The sequence below is a fragment of the Marmota monax genome, unplaced genomic scaffold (assembly GCF_021218885.2).
Source record: "Marmota monax isolate L192 unplaced genomic scaffold, Marmota_monax_Labrador192_F-V1.1 WCK01_AAM20220418_F8-fsc00157, whole genome shotgun sequence".
In the NCBI taxonomy this organism is placed as follows: domain Eukaryota; kingdom Metazoa; phylum Chordata; class Mammalia; order Rodentia; family Sciuridae; genus Marmota; species Marmota monax.
Genome location: NW_026694573.1, coordinates 866,733 through 891,236, shown reverse-complemented (window position 1 = coordinate 891,236; position 24,504 = coordinate 866,733). Strand labels below are relative to the sequence as shown.

General features: G+C 43.2%; 1 protein-coding gene across 3 annotated transcripts; it reads right to left on the bottom strand.

Annotated features, from left to right (window-relative positions):
- Positions 1-725: 725 nt before the first annotated feature.
- On the bottom strand, positions 726-23,968 carry Ufd1 (ubiquitin recognition factor in ER associated degradation 1). Of its 3 annotated transcripts, none has more exons than XM_046421054.2 (12): positions 23,810-23,968; positions 20,143-20,275; positions 19,737-19,769; positions 16,489-16,610; positions 13,029-13,159; positions 10,729-10,801; positions 8,125-8,193; positions 7,438-7,503; positions 7,142-7,189; positions 6,285-6,373; positions 5,613-5,694; positions 726-844 (listed from the first exon to the last, which is right to left on the bottom strand). In XM_046421054.2, the coding sequence occupies exons 1-12, from the start codon at positions 23,810-23,812 to the stop codon at positions 770-772; spliced, it is 924 nt and encodes a 307-aa protein (XP_046277010.1). In that variant the 5' UTR covers positions 23,813-23,968; the 3' UTR covers positions 726-769. The 3 variants fall into 3 exon arrangements, with proteins under 3 accessions (XP_046277010.1, XP_046277011.1, XP_046277009.1); XM_046421055.2 differs by having other exon boundaries at positions 23,796-23,948; XM_046421053.2 differs by lacking the exon at positions 23,810-23,968 and adding an exon at positions 23,568-23,760.
- Between the last annotated feature and the right edge of the window lie 536 nt (positions 23,969-24,504).

Genomic DNA, 24,504 nt, shown 5'->3' with positions numbered 1-24,504 from the left:
TAGCCCAAACAAAACAAAACAAACAAAAAGACTGGCCACTAGAACCTTGGATAATTTAATAAATTAAAATTGCAAACTGTAAGGGTAGGGAAGGAGGAGAAAGAGGAACATATCTTTAGCATTTATTTATTCTAAGTCATATTTGGTTTCATCATGGAGTTGTTTTATTATAGAATAGGTCAACTAAGGAACCAGTTATTTCCACAAGAAATTATCGTATAGGTTTCCTTCATAGGTGTGGTACTTTTGAAAAAACTCAATATGTAAAACAAAAATAAAAACACCCTTTCTCAAATACTTAAATTGCAGCCATAGGAGTGGGAGAGCCACTATTTACAGAGCACATATCTATTTAAACTATGTTTTTCTAAGCCAGATACAATGCCTATGCAACAGACCTGGGAAAAGTAAAAATGAAGAGAAAGAACACCTTAAGTTAGAGCAATTTAATTCCTCCACTGGTTTTGTAAGAAATGAGGAAATTCTGTTGTGCTGAGGCAGAGTGGGAGAGCCCTTGAGCTGCAAGCATGAAGTAGTGAGGAGGTGGCTGACTATGGAAGAGACAGCTCTTACTCTTTCCCAATATCAAGCACACAATCACAAAGTCCTACTGCTCCACATCCAAGTCAAATTTGATAATTCTTAGGTAATGCTAAACAAACCTTAAGTAACAGCATTCTCTGATGATAGTCTCATCCTTGTCAGAGCCAGTAACTAAAAGCCAATATGTTGCAATTGATTCTTTTATTTTCCAGTCAACAGTCCCAACTTATGGTTTTCTTCCCTTTTTACGCAAGGACTGTCCTTCTCCAGAGAAAGCAACAAATCTGCCTCCAGCTTCATCCTAGATGTGAAGATAAGACTGTTTTCAGAAACTCCCTGGAGGTTTACAATGAATGCCTTATTCTGTGTACACATCAGTACCATTTTTCTTCCACATTATTTGTAACCAGAAAACTCTAAAATATAAATACAAAACCACAGAATCACAACTGTAAGTTGAATTTACAAAAGGTTTTCAGGTTGAATATACAAAAGTTCCTCATCTATAAGTTGAAAAATATCATATTAAGTTAAAAAATATATTTAATACACCTAACCAACTGAGCACAGTGGCACATGCCTATAATCTCAGAGACTCAGGAAGCTGAGGCAGGATTCCAAGTTTGAGTCCAGCCTCAGCAACTTAGTAAGATCCTGTCTCAAAAAATAAAAAGGGATGGTGATGTGGCCTCTGAATTCAATCCCCAGTACTACAAAACAAAAACAAACAAAAAAAACACCTAACCAACCAAATATTCTAATTTAGTAACACATCACACTGTGGAATATTGGTTGTTTCCCCTCATAATCATTTTGCTGACAGGGAGTTGTGACTCAGACCTATTGTCTAGCACCAGAGAGGATCATACTGCTTAGCACTAGCCCAGCAAAAGATCAAAATTCAAAATTCCATGCATTGCTTTCACATCTTTGTAAAGTTGAAAAATCCTAAGTAGAACTATAATACATTAGAGACCATTTGGATATCTTTTTATGGAATAATCACTCATAACTTCATCACCTAAAAAGAACATTTCCTGTTATTTTTCTGTATATATAAACTTTTCTCAATTCTGAAGTTTCAAGCCGATGAGTTTCTTATCTAGCAAATTCCAAATACTACAGAGAACTCCATCAAGGAGAGCCAGTCTTCTTCCACTGGATATTTCTGTTATTTCCAAGATTGTAGTATTATAAATTGCAGTGCTAAGCAACTTCATGTTCCAAACACCTGACTTGTCCCAGAATTCATGGATATAAGGGTTCATATACTTTCTTTTCTTTATGGTATAAGGGATGAAACCCAGAGTTTCATGCATACCAGGCAAATTTTTTACCCCTGAGCATCATCCCCACCCCTTTTAAAAATGTCTCCCAGGGCTAGGGATCTAGCTCAGCTGGTAAAATGCTTGCCTCACATGCACAAGGCCCTGTATTCAATTTCCAGCACCAAGAAAAATAAATGTGTCTCCATAGTTGCCCAGTTTGGCCTCAAATTTATATTTTTCCACGTGCTTTTATTCCTAGTTAGTCTGAGATATTGTCCCCTGACTTTCCTCTATGGAAGAAGAGGATTTCTAACACATAACCTCATACCTAGTACCCCCAATTACTACAAAATATTGTACCTATGGTGGGGCAATTCAATATTTGTGATGACAGTCTTATAAAGGTGAGTCACAGCTGAGCCATATAGTCTTCCTTTCCTGAATAGCCTTTTATCTGTCTTGGTATGAATAACTATCTGGTTTTTCTCTTCCACCTATTGGATCATAGCAGGTATGCACTGATTTCTTCTACTTGAGGAAGGTATGTCTCTTGGGCCTTTAGCCTGCCCTTCCTGGACTGGCTATTGTCCAGGTGCTATCAATGATTATGGGGACTCCCTAGTTCCAGGAGAATCTAGCTTTCTTATTTTTTATCTCATTCCTTCATTTTAGTGAGGTACATTCTTCAGTAGCTTTCTGAAAAAGGGTGTATAAGCAGGCTTTTTTTTTTTTTTTTTTTGAGATCCTATGTGTTCAGAAATAAGTTTTTTCTACTCTCATGTTTCATTGATAATTGTGTTAGTCTGCCTCTTAAAATGCCCTATCTCCAAATACAACCACATTCTAGGGCTTCCAGATAGAAATTTGAGGGGGACAAAATTCAGCCCATATAAGTACAGATTTTTAGGTTGAAAATTATTTCCCCACAGAATTTTAAAGATACTGTTGCACTGTCTTGTAGCTTCCTACATGTGTCCTAACAAGATGATGTCCTTGTTTCCCAATGGCACCTATCTTCTCTCTAGAAGATCTTCAATGTGATCCCTAGAATATCTTCAATGTGGAGCTATCTTCATTCATTGTTGGGTCCTTCATTTGGAGATATTATTTCCCTGATAGTTTTTGCTCCTTTGGTTTTTCTGGTCTTTTTTTTTTTTTTTTCACAATTCAACTCTTTCCATTCTTTCTTTACCCCTCTTTCTTTTTTAATATTTATTTTTTAGGTGTAGATGGACACAACACAATGCCTTTATTTTTATGTGGTGCTGAGGATTGAACCTGGGTCCCGCCCGTGCTAGGCAAGCGCTCTACCGCTGAGCCACAATCCCAGCCCCCTCTTTCTGTCTTTGTAATAGGGTCTCACTATGTTATCTAGGCTGATCTTGAACTCCTGGGCTCAAGTGATTCTCCCATCTCAGTCTTAGGATTACAAGTGTATATGGCATTGCACCCAGCTTCTTTTCACAATTCTTAATACTTGTGTGGTAGAACTAGAAACTTTTTCTTTTTTGTAGTGCTGGATACTGAACCCAGGACCTCATAAATGCTAGGCAAGCATTCTATCACAAAGCCATGCTCCCATCCCGGAACTGAAAGCTTTCTGACTGTGGTTTTCAGTCTGGGATAAGCTGGGTAGGACAGACATTCCTTGGGGAAACACTACTGTTTGTCATTATCTTTAGGTCTTTTTTCTTGGGCTCATCAGTCTGTACAGAGAAAGCTCCAACCTCCAACTATAATGAGTAACTCTGTCTGCCAGTATACTGGGGACCAAGTAGTGGAAGAACATAAAGGGCATTAATATTCAGGGTACAAACTGTCTCTCCTTCTCACTCTTCATTTGGTCTTGCTATCCACTATGGCTGACTGCCCTGGTCTAGAGACCTTTTGATACCTTCTTCCGGGAGTACCGGGAGGGAGACTGCTACAGTTCTTAATGTTTTGTATTCTATCTTTAACCCCTCATTTCCAGCAGTGCCTTTTGAGAGCTCCACAATCTATACCAAACTGCCTCTTGGCTTTCCTCACACTCAACTTAGGATGCAGCTTTCCATCGTTTTGTCCTTCTACTCTGAGGATTCCAAAATCTTGCTGGAGTTGCCTCCTCTTCCAATCTTTACTGTCTCATTGCCTGTAACCACAACTCTACTGGGCTTCAGGATGGAGTAGAACTAAGTATATGTCTTTAAGTCTATCTTTTTTGGTTTCCTCTTCTCCCGTCTCTCCCCCATACTGGGGATGGAATTCAGAAACACTTTACCACTGAGTTACAATCCCAGCCCTTGATCCTCAAGGCTTCAGCCTCCTGAGCCAGTAGGATTATAGGCAAATGCCACAGAATCAGCTCAATCCCATCTTTCATCATACACTTCTTAAAAAATTATGGATAAATAAATCTGTTTATGCCTGCCAGCCTCACTCTCCCTTTTGTGAATCTATAAGTGATGATGAGCCATGAGCCATACCAAGAGCACACCCCACACTGAGGTCTCAGGTCTTATGAGGTCTGACTAGGAAACCATGTATACTTGGTCTGAACCTGGAAGATCCCTAACACTGTGCCAATGTGGAAACATTATAGCCAGGAGCACCTGCACATGGGACTGGGGTGTAGAGACAACACTATGGTGTCTGCTCCCAACCAACCCAAATGCTACAGTTCAGGGGTCAGGAGGGGCCAACAAGGGCCCTGCAGTCAGGAAGTGGCTGATGACTAGTTCCAGTGACTGGCAGACCATCTTGAAGAGAGATCACAGCACATCTGCCCTCTCCCTTACTCCTGGATCCCCAAGGTCTGCTCCTTTGAGAAAAGGAATCAAGAAAACAGGGTCTAAAATGTGGGTATTCTAGAAACTCTCATCACCTCAGGTCACTGCATCCAGCCACAATTACTGAGTGCTGAGGGCAGTCTCTGACAGGGTATGCTGGATTTTATGAGCCAACACCTAGTACCCTGAAGTAAGTTCCCACAAGGCAGACCCTCACCTTAGCCAACTCCTCCTCTTCCCCCCTGTCAGACCTCATTTTCCTATAACAGACGCATACCAGGCCAAGGGAGGCCTGCTGTCATGTCTCAGTGGAGGTAACTTGCAGCATGTAGTGGCACAAAAGTGGGTTATAAAGTGGTCAGGAGTTATGACCACAGGCTCAGAGAGCCCTCACCTCTGGATTTTCACATACACATCTGTACAAATGCAGATAATCACAGCAGCCATCTCCTGGGGCTATTCCAGGGATTTAAGAGTTGTTACACGTAAAGCACTCAACATTAGTAGTTGGCACCTATATCATGCTGGTCACCATTGCTAGGTGACGAGAGTACTATGATGGCCTGAACTTAGGAACTTGAATGCCTGCCCTCTTACTGCAATACATTGAGTGATGTTTGGTGCAAAGTGCCTGTGAGGCCTGGCCATACAGTCTTGAAGTGTTCATGTCTGCAGGATGCTCAATTCTTTCCTTCCCTTATCTTACAACCATCCCACTCAGCTAGAAGATGTTCAGAGACTGGAAGCACCAGGTCTCTATATGAGAAGCAAGCAAAATATAAGGCCCATTTAGGGTACATTATTCTTCAGTGGCAGAGCCTTGAGTCAGCTCCTGACCTGTGGACTGCCAGGCCTCAGCTCCTGACCCCTGGACTGCCAGGCCTCAGCCTATACTCTACAGAATTAGGCCATTAAGAAAATAATGACCCCAGGAATGGGGAACACAAAACAGAAATGCCCAGTTCAGAATCATTAAGAATCCCAGTCATCACTAGTAAAAAAATACTTCTCATTACCAATAAAATAAACTCACCTCTTCAACCTTTTTAACCAATGGACGTGAATTTCTGATGAAAGTTATTTTACCAAGTTTAAATTCATAATTGGGGATTCCTCTGTGAAGAAGAGACAAAAATAGAAATGTTCATTCCAAGAGGAAAGGACTAAAATTCACTTTTGACATCAAGAGGAGGGCAAGCAAAAAAAAAGACCCCCACCCCAATACAACAACAACAACAAAACAAGTATCCCCCATTACTCTTCTGGAAATATACTGCTATATACTACCTAGGTCTTTGGTCAGCCCTAGAGTAATCCCCAGCATTCTTCTAGCAGGGATCCAGAAGACAAATGGTTTCCTGGTTTAGCATAAATACTGGGTATGGGGCAGGGGTTTGGCCTGTGCTGAAGAGTCATTTCAAGCCACACAGAGCCCCCAACAAGGGCTACACTCTCTCATCTTACTCTTTAAGAGAATGGGTTAAAGAAGGTGTCACTTGCATTCTCCTATTTACACACGGTAGACAGCTGGCACATCTCATCCCTATCCCCACCATGACAGCTGCCAGAGGAGAGTCTATTGTGAGGGTATCTGAACCCATTAATATCATGGTCCCCCAACACCAGGAGAGCAAGCAGGGGTCTGACACAGCCCCTCCTTGGACAATGCCAAAACATCCAGCAGGGGCAGTTACAACAGACTTACCTTTTAATGTCTCCAGGCTTGATTGGGGAGGGACTGGGCTCTACCCCTTTCTTCTTTCCATCTAGTCTATTCCCAGAGCCAGAAAAGGCCTAGACAAGCAAGCAGAAGTGCATGCTGAACTTCAAGGGTGAGCGCACATGTGCCTGAGGGTGATACCCAGACCCATTAGAACTAAAGTCCTTGTTCCCCAGCTAATGGATTATTGGCAGTGGAGATCTCTCCACCCAGCCTTTCAATGTACTACTGAGATCCAAAAGAGCTGCCTGACCCTAGAGCAGCCAGCAGCCAGTGGTTGAAAGGCTTGGCTAGTTCAAGCCCCTGTGGGTGGGCTAAGGCCTCTGTTGTGACCGCCTCCCAGATTTAGCTTCCTGAATGCCCAATCATGTCTCTTCCATTGTTTTTTGGCATCCCAGTGCTTGCACATGAGCCACCTCCACCTACTTCTCAGTGAGCCTGGCCAGAGGCTATGCTAAGGGTCATATCTCCAGCTTACTTTCAAATGGTGTAGGCAAAACAAACAAAAAACAGGACATACTTTTAGCAATAGAGAAAAAGTAATAAATACTGTTGAACCTAAAGGAAGGATATGTCCATTGTATTAATTTAATTTTTTGGTAGGGTAATTTTCTTTAATGGGGAAAAAAAAATAAAGTTGGGTTCCTTACAGGGTCGGTAAGATTCTAGGAGAAAGTAGATATGCAACAAGATTTAGGAACTGAGCAAGTGTCTGACTTGTGTATGTAGGTACCCAGAACACAACCCCTACTAATGTCCACAGACCATCACAGAGAACAGCTTGCAGTGAATGTTCTGATTCAAGGAAGCACAAAGAGTAAAACATGTGGCCTGGTACTCACACGGAAGCCCAACTCTCCTGCATAGCCACTGTGGTCGGCTTCGCCTTCCTGATGGGGAGACAGAAAACAGGAGGTAAATTTCTAAGCATGAACATCCAGCTTTACCCTGAGCCTCCAGTTACTAATGCTGCTCCTACCCTGCATCAGCTTGGACACACTGTCCCCCAAGGAAGAGGGAAGAGAAGCAGGGGATATGACAATGCCAGCCCCAACAGAGGTCACACATAATGAAGCACTAGTACTAAAAAGATCAAGTGCATGAGAATTTGGGAAGGGACTCTGGAGAAATCACTTACTGTTGACTCCTCATGCTGGACTTGTCTTTCAGGTTCCTTATAGCCTAAGGGAGCATCAAAGTCCACCTGTATTGTCAAAATGAAAGGTAAAATGTTGAGACAAGGTCATACTCAGTTTCGTTATCTATTTTAACTAAGACAACTACAGATTCACACATGGTTCTAAAAAATTATACTGAAAGATATGCCTATACATTATGCTCAGTTTTCTCAATTAAGACACATCACAAATTACAGCATTGCATCACTACCAGGATGTCAATGTTAGAAAACATACTGCTCTTATACAGAGCTTTCTGATTCTACATGTATTTATGTGTATGTGTTTTGATTTCATCATCAAGAGGGTCTGTCTATCCACCATCACTTTTTTCGGCGGGAGGGGCTCAGCAATGAGGATGTTGTGTACATCAATGGTTTATTCCTATTCAGGAATCTGAGAAAATTTCCTTGGCTCTTAAGAATATTTATTCCTTGGCAGATCTGAGCTGACCATAGATTCAGCCATCTCAGCATCATAAGCAAACTCTGCCACCCCTACTTCCTGGGATGGATCACTAGGTGAATGGTCACCTTGTGATGTTCTGATAGCATCTTCCTCCTCTTTACCCAAACATTCCCAGGGATTGAGTGATATCCCCCAGAAGCTCTGATCTGAGCTCACTGAAACCACAAAAAGTCACTTACATTCATGTCACACTCAATGATGGACACAGCTTTGTCAGGTTTTGTCTCCATCACCCGTAGTTCATAGATCTGTGGAAAAAATACAGAAATCAGTTGGGACAGTTGTGAGGCAGCACTGGAGGTTGCAATGTCCCTGTTTTGGGGCTACCAGACTCCTGTGGACAGGACCATCATTCCCATGACATCATCATACAGCTGCACCTCCTCCTTCAGTTGAGGGGTGGGCTGCCTTTATGTCAACTGCTCAAGAGATGTTTGTTCACCATATGTGGTTCCAATTAGATAGTTATGCATCATATTGCAAAACACAGTCCTGTATTTTTCCCCTCTTCATTTCTTTAGGGAGTACTGGGGATTAAACTCAGGATCACTTTACCATTGAGCTACAACACGAGCCATTTCCATTTACTTATTATTTTTTAAATTTTGATACAGGATCTTGCTAAGTTGCTTGCTCAAATACTGAGGCTGGCTTTGAAGTTCTGATTCTCCTGCCTCAGCCTCCTGAGTTGCTGGGATTACAGGTGTGTGCCACCATGACCAATCAAGACACTCCCTTTGACCCAGAAAGTTCACTTATAGGAATTTATTCCAAGTAAATAATTAGGCTAAGTACCTAAGAAGAAAATTCTAAGAAAGCTCATCCCAATACTACTAATAGTGTGTACCCAAAATGCCTATCAATAGATCACTTAGATGAATTACATTTGCTCACATGTAAAAAACAGGCTAGAGGTATAGCTCAGTGATAGAGCATTTGCCTAACATGTACAAGGACCTGTGTTCAAATCCCCAGAAATGCAAAATAACAACAACAACAAAAAAATACAGAAAGGGAAGAAATTATTTTTCAAGTATTATTTAAACCTGTGCTTCAATGTATATCTTATTATAATACCCTCACTTACTGTGTAAAATCATCAGCGGCATCTTTTATCATCAATTTAATATATATACACGTTTTGGTGGAGGGGTACCAGGGATTGAACTCAGGGGCACTTGACCACTGAGCCACATCCCCGACCCTATTTTGTATTTTATTTAGAGACAGGGTCTCACTGAGTTTCTCTGCACCTCACTTTTTTTGCTTAGGCTGGCTTTGAACTTGTGATCCTCCTAAGTCTCCGGAGCTGATGGGATTACAGATGTGCGCCACCACACCCAGCTATCATCAATTTAAGAGTCAGCATTACTGGGGCTGGGGTTGTGGCTCAGCGGTAGAGCACTCGCCTAGCACGTGAGAGGCGCTGGGTTTGAGCCTCAGCACCACATAAAAATAAATAATTAGGTACCTGTTATTCAACGTACTTACAAAAAAAAGTTAGCATTATTACTTGAATATTAAGAACAATATCATGAAAGCTACCTACAATTAATCAAAAAGCTTAAAATATTCAATTAAGATAGACAATACTTAAAATATTCTCCATGAAGCTAAAGACAAGAATATTTCTTAGTTTATACAAAAAGAAAAAACAAAAACATATGATTTGAAACCCACAAAACAGGAAAGTAAAGGTTATTAGTGTAAGATCCCTCAAATATAGGGAAACTTTCAGATAAGAAGCTAGATATTTACATTGACACCAAGTAGTTGCCTCTAAATACTGCGAAGGAGGAACTGGCTAACCCACAAGGCTCCTGTGACATGGCTGTGGGGATCCCAGTCCAAAGAGACCAGACAATGTTGTAAAGGAGCTGAGCATTCATCACAGAGGAAGCAGGCTAAACCAGGCTGGGGTCATTCCTGGACAGCAGCAGTCAGCCCTGGCAGAAATCCCATGGTGGTCAACTGTCAACTGTCACAGTGGACAAGAGGCATCAACACTACTGTATGCCACGCCTACGTCAGAACAGCCTACTGGCAAGAGTTCCAGTTATTATATCCTCCTGCAAATGTGTTTCCATGGATATGGAAAGCAGATGGCCCCCTGAACTGAGAGAACTCACATGTCATTTCACTTTGTAGCTAAATTATCTAGGATCAGACACTCAAGAAGCACAGATTGATACATATGAACATTGAACATATGAACCTATATCAGGAGGGGCTAAACCCAGAGGAGTTGCTAATGGAAAACTGGAGTTAAAAAAAATAAAACTGTGGGCTCCCATGAGAAGAGGAAGTGACTCCAAGAGACACTGTCCCCAGCAAGAGCCAGGTGCCCAAGGTACCTAACAACATTCAACCCACTGCAGGGCCAGCTCCTCCAGGGATTGTCTGCTTCCAAGGGAAGAAATCACAAAGACAAGGATACAGCTTTTCTGTTTCTAGATCCCTACAGCTATATAAAAGCCTTAAAGGCTTAGGTTACAGATATAATAAAGACCTTTTTAATAGAGGGAGAATTGACAGCCTCACCAACGTGGTCCACAGAGATATGATTAAGAATAGCAATATTAAGCTTATTTACCTACAAGTGCAATCGATCCTTAAATGGGATTTGTGAATTATGGCTATAAAATTTTAAAAAGCAAATAGCATGCAGTAATGAGGTACTAAGATCCAGGAATATCTCACTTAAAAAGAAGCCCCAAACACCAGAATAGACAATGTAAGTGGTTCTTTTTAGGTCCAATCTATGTTAAACAAAGCTCACCTACCTTCTCATTGTAATTGATGGCAATCACATCCCCAGTGGTCAGACAGGCAAAGTTTCTCAATGCATTTTCTAACCTGCAGACACACACTGTCAAGGCAACATGGCAAAATGTATACCTCAATCTAAATTAAGTGTCTATGAGAAGTTACCATTAGGTACATGTAGTGTAGAATGCTGGAAGTAAAATCACACAGCTTTGAGCTGGGATATACCTCAGGAGGGTGCTAATCTAGCATGCATGAGTCCCTGGGTTCAATCCCTAGCACCACAAAAATAAAAAACAACAAGAGAAACTTCAAAACACAGCTTAACCAGGCATGGAAGCTGAGACAAAAGGATCACAAGTTCAAGGACAGCCTAGGCAACTGAGTGAGCTCCTGTCTCAAAATTTAAAAAAAAAAAAGTAATAATAATAGTCTAGGTGTGGTGGTACATGCTTGTAATCTCAGCAACTTGGGAGGTTGAGGCAGGAGAATTATAAGTTTCAGGTCAACCTCAGCCACTTAGCAAGACCCTGTCTCAAAAAGTAAATAAATAAAAAGGGCTGGAGCATATCTTAGTGGTAGAATGCCCTGAATTGAATCTCCAATACTGCAAAAAAATTATTACTCCCAGTGACGCTGCAAGGGCATGCTTTGACTTTGACCACAATGGTTGGAGGCGCTGAGCCTGAACTACACTAGAACAGATTTCTTGGTTTTGGAGGATAAGCATGGCTGGCTCCCTGCATTACTTCTGCACGACCTGGCACATGCCAAAGCACAAGCTCCCCACCTTCCATGTTATATGCTGACTACCTTTATCCTGTCAGTCAAACCAGGGGAACACCCAACTGACTTTCAGCTAACACAAGTAATACTCTCTACACTAACAAGTTATCCAGGCCAATAGAAACAGCCTCTGAAAACAATCCCACAATAAGTTTGCATTGCAATATGCATAAAAAAAACAAAGATCAAAAGGAGCTATGACCACAGATTCAGGACCCCTTCTTAGTCACTAATAGCCCAACACATCTAGGTCAGAGTTCTGAGGAATAATGTATGATCTTCCCATAGGAAGATCTCCAACACACCCCTCATCCAGGACCAAATCAATAGGGGGCTCAATGAGGCCACTGTGTCCGGACATGATCAGCAAAGGACTTAATATGGCTCATATGCAGCTTGCTTCTGAAAGTGGGCCTAGAGAGTGACCAGATGGGGAGGAAGGCACCTTTTAAAAATTTTTTTATATTTTACCTTTCCATGTTGTTCACTTTTTTTTTTTTTGGTAAACAGTACTAGGGATTAAACCCAGAGGTGCTCCACCACATACCTATGTCCCCAGTCCTTTGAAGTAGCTGAGATAACAGATGTGTACCACCATGCCCAGCTCTTAAATTTTTTTAAAAGCATGCATTTTAAAAAATAAATAGGGCTGGGGATGTTGCTCAGTGGTAAAGATTTTCTTAGCATGCAATGAGGACCTAGGTTCAATCTCTGGCATCACAAAAAAAGGAAAAAGTTAAATAGACACTCTTTAGTATTACGATTTTAACAAGCTAATGTTGTTGTTTTGTGGTACTGGGGATTGATCAGGGCCTTGTGAATGCTTGGCAACTGTTCTACCATTGAGCTACATCCCTAGCCCAAGCAAGAGATCTTGATCGCAGTCCACAGACAGTACACCTCTTACCCACAATGGTCACTTCCTTCCCCAGTACTGCAAAAAAAGAAAAAAAAAAGAAAAAAATAAATCACTAGAATCTAAACATCTGCTTTCTGCTGTAGCCAGTCAACATTACCTATGATGGAATGACTGAGTCCTAAGCCTGGGCACACTATGGAACTGACTAGCCAGTTCTTTGTTGAGCTGCGTTATCAGAGGCTAGAGGGTGAAGGCAGGTGAGTCATCCCTACCTTCCACTGTACATACTGCACCTATATACAAAAGACTAGACTTTGTGCCAGGGGGCAAAGTCCAACTGAAAGAAGAGTTCCACTCTGGCTTCTTCAAGTGTCTGGAAAATGATCAAAGGAGGCATACAGAACATTTAGTGCACTCAGGACGAGGAGTCAGGTCAATGTGCTGGCTTTTTTTGTTTTTTGTTTGTAGTACTGACAATCAAACCCAAAGTGTCGTGCATGCCAGGCAAGCACTGTACCACTGAGCTACAACCCTAGTTCTGAATGCTATTATTCTTAAATCACAACTTCAACCACAAACATGTGGTTCTGAAAGTAGCAAAGCACCTGTTATTAGTGGCTCCTGAATACCAATCTTTTATTTAGAGGAACCCTTCTTATTTCAAAAGGATACACTGCTTTGGGGTTGGTGATATCCAGGAAGTCTGGGCTCTGAGGCTGGAATTTGGAGTATGTAGCCACTTGAAGGTTGACACTTTCCACCTGCACCAAGCCCCCTTCTTCCAACAGCAAATTCTGCATCATCTAAAAGGAAGAATGCTGCATGAAACTCCTGGAAATGAAGCAGCATCATAGTTATCATCAAGTTGTACAACGGATGAGCCGAAGTCTTACCTGGGGCCTCAAAAGAGGAGCCTGAGACAAAAGACTTGAGAACAGGTAATTTAATTGGGATACAACATCAGAAAAAATGAAAAATTAAGTGAGGGAACCATGTGGGAAGAAAAAGGCCAAGAAATGGGGGCTAAGGCTGCTGCAGCTAATAGTATGCTATATCTCTGCTGGGGCACCTCGATCAGCCTCCAGCTACAGGCCTTCTGGGGTACAGCATATTCCTGGAATGCTCAGTTCCTGGTTCCTAAACTGTCCCACCAACAGGTTATAAGGATCTGGGTAAACAGGGCTATACTTAAGGTACGATAATAATAGCAGAAGATGAAGCGGAGCTACTATGGAATGGCTTGAAATGGCTAAGGCCATGAAGTAGTGACAAGACTCCAGAGATACCTGCTATAGAGGGTTATAAAAAACTGACAGCCACCCCCTACATTCTTGTAATTCTTCTATTAAAAACCCAGTAAGGCAGATGATGGCTGAGGTGGAAGATGGAAACATCAACAAAGCCTATGAGAATACAGCATATTAGAGAGGACAGCCACTACAGTGTGCCTGAGACTTAGGTCAGAGGAAAGAAGACTAGGCCAGGAAAATAGAACTCTGCATGTCCCAGAATAGGCTTTTGCTTGTCTTATTTTAAACCTTCTTGAAAAGAATATCAGATAAATACATGGATAGAGAGAATCACAAAACCAATTTTTGCACAGCCTGCCCTGACAGTTCAACAGTAAGCAAAATATGGCTTAGCTCATTTTCTCTATCCACACCCCACTCTCCAGTCCCACCCCACACTGGACATCATGTTCTTCTGAGAATACTTCATCAAGAGCAGCAGTTAGGAAGTGACCCAAACAGCCCAAGAAATGGGGGACAGGGAGTTATGGTGCAGTTAAGAGAAAGGGAGCATAACTGGGGCAGCAGCTATACCTTAAAGAAGGCAGGGGCCCAGCCATGAGCAAAGTTCAAGAGTGAGTGGGTCCTAAGACAAGCCTATGGAGGCCTCAACACACTTGAGCTGAAAGGCACTTATCAAGCTGGAAATGACAGCAATGGAGGGGTTGTCATTCCTTCTAATGACACAGGGAGCTACAGCAGGATGGCAAGGCAGCTGGCTTTGAACTGAGGGTACTGAGACTTTGGAGAGTGGAAATGTTCCAAGGCTGAGTCAGCCTGCTGTAGGTCAAACCCCAGGCCCTTGGGCAGACTTTTCTGAGTGATCTGTCAGTGAGGAGGAAGAGGACATTAGTGGTACGAGGCCCTGAAGTACAAAGGGCAAGGTTGTGATCACAGGCTGGAGGAAGCCTGTACTGTAGTGGGAGTAGGAGAAGATTCCTCATCAAGAGGCAGGACACAGCCACAGAAGGCTTGAGACAGAGAGACAGAAGTGAGGGTTAGATCAGGGCTTGCGGTGAGAAATAAGCTGAGGGCAATGAGGGAGGGGAGGAGGAGCTGAAATCTTGCTCTATACCTAGTCCACCAGTTTGGCGGTATCCAGCCCCAAGGCAAGTTCTGTGGTGATGCACACACAGTACAAAAGGCATCTGGTCTGGTGCATATCTTAGTGCTTGCAAGTGGCCCCAGGAAGGAATAAAGGTATAAGTCAGCAGTTGCGGTCCCAGGTGCTAGAACACAGGCCAGCATTTATTCCAGCCTGGCTCCCAGAAATAGCTCAGGAGCTCTGGGAGGGATGGAGTTGACCAATCAGTGCAGGAAAAGCACTTGCTCCCACACCCTGTGTTGCCTTAAACAGCAGTTGGGAGGCATAAGGCAACTTCCTCATGTTAGGATCTGAAAGGCCAGGTTAGAAAAAAGAAAATGAGAGAATAAGGCTTCTCAGAGGTCAAGAGATTCCTCAAGAAAAAGGTTCAATTAGTTTCCTAATCCAAAGTTGTCAAAGAGTCAAGTAGCCACCCAAACTCCAAGTGTGTGGATTGGAAAAGAACCTCTGAGATACAGTATAATCCCAGTGTCACCACTTCTTCTTTCACCTTTACAGGTAATCCACAGAGGAGTCTCTGCAGAAACAGAAAGGACTGAAGAAATAGTTGCTATCAAACATTTCAACAACTCAGAGCAACTTCAATGACCAGACATAGTACTAGATGAGTAGGACATGGCTTCATGCACCTGCAGACAATACACAAGGACAAGATACTGAGTGGCAAATGCTCAGGATGGCAAAGTAGGAGGCAAGTGTCAGATCAGAGGCCCAGTCAGTCTGGAAGGAGATAGCATAAGAAAAGTCAGGCAACAGGTGCAAATGCAGGGCTCATATTGGGGAGAAGCTCGTCAGGTCTGCCACTTATGAAGGGTCCTGGGATCCGACTAAACGACAACCATGCTCATAGTGGCATGGGCAAGGTTGTGTCCTGCAAATGAGAAGGGATCTTGGGAACTTATATTCAATCTCAGAAAGAGAAAAGGCCGGGGGGCGGGGTGGGGGAGGAGGAGGAATGGAGGGAGGATGGGAGGGATGGAAGGAGGGAGGGGAGAAGAAAGAGAAGGAGGAGGAGGGGAGGAAGGGGGAGGATGAGGGAGGAGAAGGAGGACCATGCCTTTCAAAATGTGGCAATCACCACGAAGGGAACCAGCAGGATGTAGGCTATGCCTCAGAACATTGCTTTCTTAGCAATGGGGTCTCAAGGTATGGCAGTTGAAGTACTTTTGTGTGTTTGCAGCCCCTCTCACTGCTCATCCTGGACACTCTAAGTGCACCTGGGAAAATTAAAGCACAAAAGGAAGGAAACATGCTTCCTTCCATGGGCTTCCTAAAGCAAGCATGTCAGAACTAGGGAGAGGGTAGGAGTAGGTTAGAGAGAAGTGGAGGGGGAAAAGGGAACCATGTGGTTCCTGAGGCCACTGGTGTGGAATGCATGCAACATCAGGCTCCTCCCTAAAACACTAGTGCAGTTTTGCTCGCTTCTCTAAAGTGTCCAGCCCCTGGGCAAGTTCTGGAGGCTCTTATGTACCGAGATGTTTGCACCCAAGTCTGCAATGAAGTCCTTCAAGTCATGTGACCACAAGTCAAGTAACATGGGTCCATAGCTAAGCACAGTGTTTTATGGAATGGCATAGGGAATTGTTTTGGATCCACTCCTCTTGCTGGGCCACTCTGTTGAGGGGCGCAGGATTCTCAAGTGTGCACACACATACTAGGGGGTGATTCTGCCTATGAGAACACCACATGTGACAGGCCAAGGGGCACACTCTCCAGAGAGCTTGATGGCCCCACTCACCCAGTGTGGGAGATAGCAGATACCCTCATCAGCCACGAATTCCAGCACTCCGCAGTGTGTCATGCGATCCGAATTCTTATTGGTCAGTTTGAACAGCATGGGATAGGTAATATTAAGTCGGCCTAAGAAGAAAGAGGTTAACAAGCATGGATGAGATAGGTAACTCAAGGAATGGCTTCTTTGAAGGCAAAAATACCCTGCTCACCCAATAGTCTCCCCTTGGAAGGAGCCTCTCTGCTACCTATGGTACCTTTGTTCCCCAAATTTCAACACCCTCCACCCAACAAACCTCCTAGTGAGGCAAGGACATATACAGTGCATGGCCCAGAAGAGGAGCTCAGAAATGTCTGGTGACTGAGTCATGCAGCATCAGCACAGACCTGTGATATTCTGAAATCACCATTTTAAAAAGTGTTTGTCAATAATGTATCAACCATGTATCAGAAAAAAAGCCCCACCTTCAAAGGTTACTAGTTAGAAAGGTAAGAAAGAAGACAAACATGCATAACCTGAGGCTTCAGGTGCTATGGGAAGAGAAGGAAGGGAAGAGACAGGGTCAGGGGGACAGACCAGCCACAGGGCAGGCAAGTCAGGGATAGAATCCAAAGAGAAGTAGTAGCTCAAACAAACATATGGAGGTGAAGAAACCAAGTAGTTCTGAGACAAACTGTCAATTAGGCAAGTTGAGCCAGGACAAATATAGGAGTGATCAGGAACAGAAAGGGAAACTGGGATGAGACACCACATGGCAGAACTTTGTGTCTGGGACCAATGGGCTCAGCCAAATCACAATATACTACATCTACTCATTCCAGTGATCCATGAGGTAAGAGTTGCATGGAGGGCAAGAGCTGGCAAATAATACTGCACGCAGGGCTGGGATTGTGGCTCAGTGGTAGAGCACTCGCCTAGCACGGGCGGGACCTGGGTTCAATCCTCAGCACCACATAAAAATAAAAAAATGCATTGTGTTGTGTCCATCTACACCAAAATAATAATAATAATAATAATAATAATAATAATAATAATAATAATATTGCTCACATGCTGACTCAGGAGGTAAAAGGGGCAGAGAAAGGTGGGGCTGGCCAGGTGAGGAAGGAAAACCTAGGAAACCAGGGCCCTGGGAGAAGGGGTCTCAGAATGTACTGGTGATGTTTGCTCTGTCCCAGGATCTTGTTCAATCTTCCCAGAATTTCTAGGAAGGTACTATCATTATCCCCTTTTTGTTACTGGGGAAACCAAGGCACATAAGTAAGGTAACATGCCCCCAATTACATAGTTCAAGAGTGGCAATGCTGGGATCCAAACGCAGTCTACTTGCTTAAATCTGGGGACTCAACCACTGAGGCAGACTTCAGCTTGTCAGGCTAGGCAAACATATCAATAGCAGTCCATTTAGCATCAGGAGGTAAAGCAGATTCCTTCTGGTCTCTCTCTAAAACTCCAATTAAAACAAATTGAAGAACTTGGGCAGGAAGTTCCAGAGAAGCTCAGAAAGAAACACCTCACCATGGAGGTGCAGTGGGAATGGGTGGCCCCACTATCACATGAGTAACTGATGCTGGCAGCACAAGGTCCAAGGGCCCAAACACCAGGCCTTCCATCCTCAGGGCACCTCACAGCTGTTAGAAGCTGGCCTATAGTTGGTCTGGGGTGACCGGATCAGGCTCCAGCCAAGGATCTGAGACTGCTACAGCTGGAAGAGATACCAATGTTCCCCAGTCCACTCACTGATGACCAAACTACAATCTATGATTTAGAGAAGTACCCTGATGTTCCCAACTCTTTACAACCCCTCACCTCTTCCAGAGTAGTGATCTTGTATTTTGTAAATCAGGACTCCTCCCTGCACAATCTTACTCAGGCACAAAAGGGTTTCTTCCATCACTTAGGAGGTCAAAACAACACTGATTTGATCCACTGACCCAGTCCCTAATTCTTCTGGACACCTGTGCTAAGGGTCACACCAGGTATCTGGATTCTGGGTCAGCTTGTCTGGAAACCAAGGCCTCTCTGGGGGCTTATTCCCTCTCTGTAATGACAAGTGTGCAAACAGTACTGTAACTGTGAACCCACTGGCTCTATCTACCTGCTGCATGGGCACGGGCCTCCACAGTGTATGGCTATAACTAAAGTTGGCTCAAGGGTCACTAACCCTAGGGGCTGGGATGAAATGGACTGGGTTGGGCATACATAAAGCACAATACCTCCAATGTGTAAGTGCTGTAGATGTCCCTGGTTAAGGAAAAGGACACCAAGGGCCAGAGAAGTCAAGTCACAAAGTCAGGCTGGGCAAGGTGTAAAGATTGAGCAGACTCAGTACCTTTCTCTACAATCTACCACTGAGTTCCCATGACTAGCCTCCAGTCTCCTGCCTCCCACAGGAGAAATTCAAAGTGAAAACACCAAGTCTTGAAATTCAACCGTGTCTGTGATCAGGGCTCTCCATGATCAGGATATTCTGTGTCTGGGGCTGTGGTATCTGGGCTGTTCTCTTGAGATAAAAGGTTGGGGGGAAAAGGAAGAGTATGGCCATTCTCACAACTTATGAATCTTATCCACACTTCTACTAAGAGGCAGAAGACAAGCAAAGAGCAGAAGATAATAAATAGCTCAATCTCTGACATGCTCAGAATGCAATGACACACTGAGATGAGAAACATCATGAAAGATGTTTGGAAAGAAGATTAAAAAAAAAAACTGCTATGCACTACCTTCTTGAGAAGCAAAGATTTCTTCTTTTAAAAGAAAAACAACTGAATACAGTCAATGGCATGAGCTACCTTGGCACCGTACAAAGCACTTTACCCTTCCTTTATTTACTCATTTCAAGCTGAGGTCCCTGAGCATGCTAGCTAAGTGCTTTAACACCAAGCCATAACCCAGTCCTTCATCCTTTATTTAATCCTGACAAGAGTCCTGAGACAAGTTGATAGAGGGTGGATAGGATCAGGGAAGAGAATCCCCTTCACAGAGGAAGGACCTAAAGTTCCCAGGGCATTGGAGAAGCTGAGTATTCACTGCATAGTTGCCGCTGCCACCACACATAACTTTGTCCCAAACACTTGTGGCCCTGGTTTCCCCAGTTCAGTATATGCTCCCCAGTAATGATTCCTAACCAGATGTTGTAATGGTCATCAGCATTTGGATGCACTAAAGAGCCTAGACTGATTTCTGTCATTCGTATTTATATTACTTAAGTTTTTGAGTAACTTAGAAAATACTTACTGAGTTGAAATACTTACTGAGTTGATCGAGGGCTGAGGGTGGCATAATTACTGTGGAAAAAATATTTAAAAACATTGAGAAAATAAAAATAAAAAGAATAGATAAAAGGCAAGATGCGATTCTTATTATATTTTTTTAAAAGTTTTAAACAGTATTTTAAGGTAGCTAAAATTTCACAATGATCTTTCAAAAAAAATCTTAATGTAATTTTACTTGGGAGGAATAAAAGGCTCCTGGACATTAATCTAATCATAATTAGCACCCTACTCCTACCACCCACACCCACTTAGCAAATCTGAGACAAGACACACTTTAACTTTAGATTCTGGTGCCCGCATGCAAAGTTAAGGGTTGGGGAAGGCTATAAGCTTCGCAGACATAGGGCAAGAAAGGTTACTATTCAAAATAAAAACAAGCACATACTCTTCCCTCCTTTCTCCACATCTGACCTGTCATTAGGCCCGGCTAGCATGGACACGGAGAAGCAGCGGTATTGTGTGGAGAAGCGGTTCTGGAAGACCCGGGGAATCGGGTGGTCGAACATGTTGAAAGAGAACTAAAAGAGAGAGAGAGAGATGCTGGTATTAGAACAGAGATATTAGAACAAAAGGTTCTTTTCTTTCCTGAGACAGAGGTCTCACTGTGTTGCTCAGGCTGGTCTCAAACTCCTGGGCTTAAAAAATCCTTTGCCTTGGTATTCTGAGTAGCAGCAACTACAGGCACACACACCCCTCACTCCAGCTTAAAGGAATGTTACAACAAAAATCATCTTTTGTATATGTATATATGTATATGTCTGTGTGTGCACTGAGGATTGAACCCAAGGTCTTGTTAATGGTAGGCAAGTGCTCTAGCATCAACCACCATCCTATTTCTTTTTAGAATCTATTTTGAGACAGGGTCTCACTAAATTGCTCAGGCTGGCCTTGAACTTGTGGTCTTCCTATTTCAGCCTCCTCTGCAGTTGGGATTACAGGCCTGCTCTACTGTGCCCAGCACATTGTGGTGATTAACACTAATAAACATGGCTGAGGAAATGAAGAACACAATGTGTTCTTGTGTTCTTACTTCATTACCCAGAATATTCTGATTTCCTGAGCAGCAAAATGAACAAATTCTTTCTGCTTCACCCAGTCTCACTCTCAGATCTAGCTTCCACCATTTTTGGGCAGTGTAATCTTACTAATATATGAAACAGGCCAATCCCAAGAATGTCCTTAACATTTTTCAGAGATGCTCTCTCCCCCTCCCCCCAACTATCAGTAGAATCAAGGCTGAACCTCCTGTACATCTCACAGACACTTGTTACTGACAGACCCAGTCTCTTAACCTGTCATGTTCCTCCCTGGCAATTTCTTCCACCTAGAACTTCTTCTCTATTATTATTAATTTAAAAGTCATTTATTAATTGAAAAACATCTCTTACTAAGTAATCTGTGTCTGGTTCTGATTTAGGCATTACAGAAATACCACTATAGTGATGGTAACTGACAAAACAGATCTGCCTTGGTGGATCTGATGCTAAAGACAAAAGAGACATGCAAAAGAAAACATATGTGTCAGATAGCTTAAATACAAAAAGAAGGATAAGGGGACAGAGAACTCCTAGGCATGGTGTTTTAAACAGGTAGTCAGGAAAGACCTCCCTTCAGAAAGTCCAACATGTCATGAGAAGGAACAAGGCAGGAAACAGGAAAGGCATCCAGGCAGCAAGAAGGTCAGGTTCAAGTTATTTGTATTCCTTCCCCTGGCTTCTAATTACCATCCATTCCTTTCTCCAGGAAGCCTCCTTTCCTCTGCCAGTCAAGGGATAAGTACCCCTCCAGTGTGCTCTCATTAGCAGAGTAGGTACACATTATAGTGCTTTCTTATATCAACAAGCAGGCCACCACCGGGGGTGGAGGCCAGTGGTCCCTCCAGGTGTGCAGTGGGGCCGTGCACCCGCCCCCCCCCCGCCCCGCCCCTCATCAACAAGCAAAATGAAGACATGGTGACAACAGAAAGTAAGATCCAAAGACAAAGTTTAGCAACATCAATTTGGGATCTTCTCAAAGTATTGCAATTATTATGATGTTTAAGAAGAGAATGTAGGGCTGGGATTGTGGCTCAGTGGTAGAGCACTTGCCTTGCATGTATGAGGCACTGGGTTTAATCCTCACCACCACATAAAAAAATAAATAAACAAAAAAAAGTTCATCTACAACTAAAAATGTGGTGGTGGTGGTGGTGGTGGTGGTGGTGGAGGAGGAGGAGGAGGAGGAGGAGGAGGAGGAAGGTACAAATCTCCTAATAGGGTAGATATCCAAAAGAAATCAAAAGTGATGGGGCTGGAGGTGTGGCTCAAGTGGAGCAAGCTTGCCTGGCATGCACAGGGCGCTGGGTTCCATCCTCAACACCACATAAAAATAAAATAAAGATACTGTGTCCACCTAAAACTAAAAAAATAAATATTTAAAAAAAAAAAGAAATCAAAGTGAGATCTTAGCCAAAAGGTGGAAGCAACCTAGATGCCAACTAACAGATAAATAAACAAAATGTGGTATACACATATAATGAATGTTATTCAGCCTTAAAAAAAAAAAAAAAAAAAAAAACTGGCACATGCTACAACACAGATGAACCTTGAGGGCATTATGTCCTCAAGTAAAATAAATCATAAAAGAACTTACACCATATGATTCCACTTATATGAGGTACCTATAACAATCAAAGTCAAAGACAAAAAATGGAATTGTGATTGCCAGGGACTGTAAGGAGGGAAAAATGAAGCATTATCACTTAACTGGAGAGTTTCACTTTCACAGGGTAAAAATTGTTTGGGGTAGGTCACAGTGGTACACTCCAGTAATCAGAGCTACTTGGAGCCTGAGGCAAGAAGATCACAAGTTCCAGTCTAGCCTAGGCAACTTAGCAAGACCCTGACTCAAAAAATAAACAAACAAAATTAAAAGTTATAATGGAAAAAATATGATTAGAGCCAGAGGAGTGAGGAGCTCCTTAAAGCATCTCTCACTTTGGCTACCACATCTAAATCATTTCTTCCCTTTGCAACCTAAAAGGGGAAACCATGCAAAGGATACCTGACTTTAATAACCTGCCTCCAATTTATTCCCCCACAAACCTGACTTTCTGCTCCTCCTGCTGCTTCTGACTCCAAAGTTTACTTTCCTTTATAATATAATTCTGATGCACAGCACATTGCTTGGCACATATCAGGTATTCAATGTTACATGGAGGAACTTGAAAACAAAAATATAATTTCACAGTAAAACATTTGGGAGAAAATCTAATAATCATTCCTTGCTTTTAAGAAAAAGAAGCAACTGCTAGGCAACGCTATCTATATACAAAGGTTATGAGCCAGTTTTTCAGCCAGATGGACTTGGTTTCAAATCTCCACTCCTCACTTACGTGACCTTGAGTAAACCATCTCTGTAAATCTTAGTTTTCACCGGGTTAAAATGATACCATTTTTGCCTCCAGGGGGATTGTATACAATAAAAGGGATAAAATGTGATGAAAGAATAAGGACATTAAAGAAAAACCGTGTAACAGAAAAAGCGCCCAAAAAAACATTGCCTACTATCGTTCGTTATTATCACCGAACACAACACGACTGTGTATATACGAGGGCGTGAAGCACATGCTTACAGCTCACCCTCCAAGGGCAAAAAGCTGTAGGTTCCCGTCTAGGGGGATGCTCCCTAAAGATTCTCCGTGGGGAGCGCCCGCTTCTGCCTCCACCCCCAACAACATTCCCAATTAACTTTGACTTAATGGAAACCTGTAGCACGACGAGCATTTGCGAGACTCACGAGTGGACACAAAGATAGAATGTAACTTTCTACCTTCGAGGACCTCAAGTCCAGCTGAGAGGGAACGCAAACCATGCCCCAGGCAAGCGCAGATGAACAGGGGCATTCGTAGTTAAGGGTCCAGCTCGTTCCAGAAGTGTCCGGGACTGGCAGACCCGCCGGCCTCAGGCCCGGGTGACTCGGCATCTCCGCCTTCGTTCTGTCCATCTCTGCTGGGCCCTGATTTGAGCCCTGTCCTCAGTCCAGCTCCCTGACACCTACCCAGCCTCGCTTACCATGATGTAAACCCTTCGTAGACGCCGCTTTTCTCAGAAAACGTTAGAACCACAGGACTCGGAAAACTCTTCTTTATAGAAGCCGCCGCCGCCGCCGCCTTACTGAAACCCAGACACCCCCGGAGGCTCACCGGAAGTGCCTGTCCGGAGGACCTGGAGTGGGTGTCGAGCCCGGGCGTCGGTTGCAAAAACGAAAAACCAGGCGAAGGATACAGAACGTAAAGATTATACAGCATATATAAGAAAATTCCTCTTAATAACTTATTACCTCATATAAAGGCGACTTTAGAGTTATTTAAAATTATGTTTTGATAGTACTCCCCTACAAAAGAATTTGGTAGGGCCCATTCTGCTTGCTGACTACGCTACCCAGAATGCATCTAGAACGATCGGGCCTTTGCTTCAGCCATCGTGGAATCGGGCGGAAGTAAGCTACACCACCTTCAAACTGGACCAGGAGTCCATTGAAAACCTAACTGCCTTCTCAATTGGTATATAATTTAGTTTAATTTATGGATTGAAGTATATTTTCCTGAGGTTCCCAGCGTGAGGCGGTAGGCTTCTCTTCCCAAAGTAAAGATGTCCGCCAAACGTGGGGGTTTCTGGGTAAATGGGAGTCAGAGTTGAAGTGGGCAATCCTGTTTACGTCCTACCTCAGAAATGAGGCTTCTTCGCCGGCTGGGTGGGCGGGGATG

Excerpts from the sequence above, each read along its gene's own strand:
- Ufd1 (XM_046421053.2), bottom strand. The coding sequence starts at position 23,741 with ATGGACAGAACGAAGGCGGAGATGCCGAGTCACCCGGGCCTGAGGCCG. Across the intron at positions 7,504-8,124 it reads TCATTGAGTGTGACATGAAT|GTGGACTTTGATGCTCCCTT; the intron begins GTAAGTGACTTT and ends TTGACAATACAG. Across the intron at positions 845-5,612 it reads TGGTTAAAAAGGTTGAAGAG|GATGAAGCTGGAGGCAGATT; the intron begins GTGAGTTTATTT and ends CTTCACATCTAG.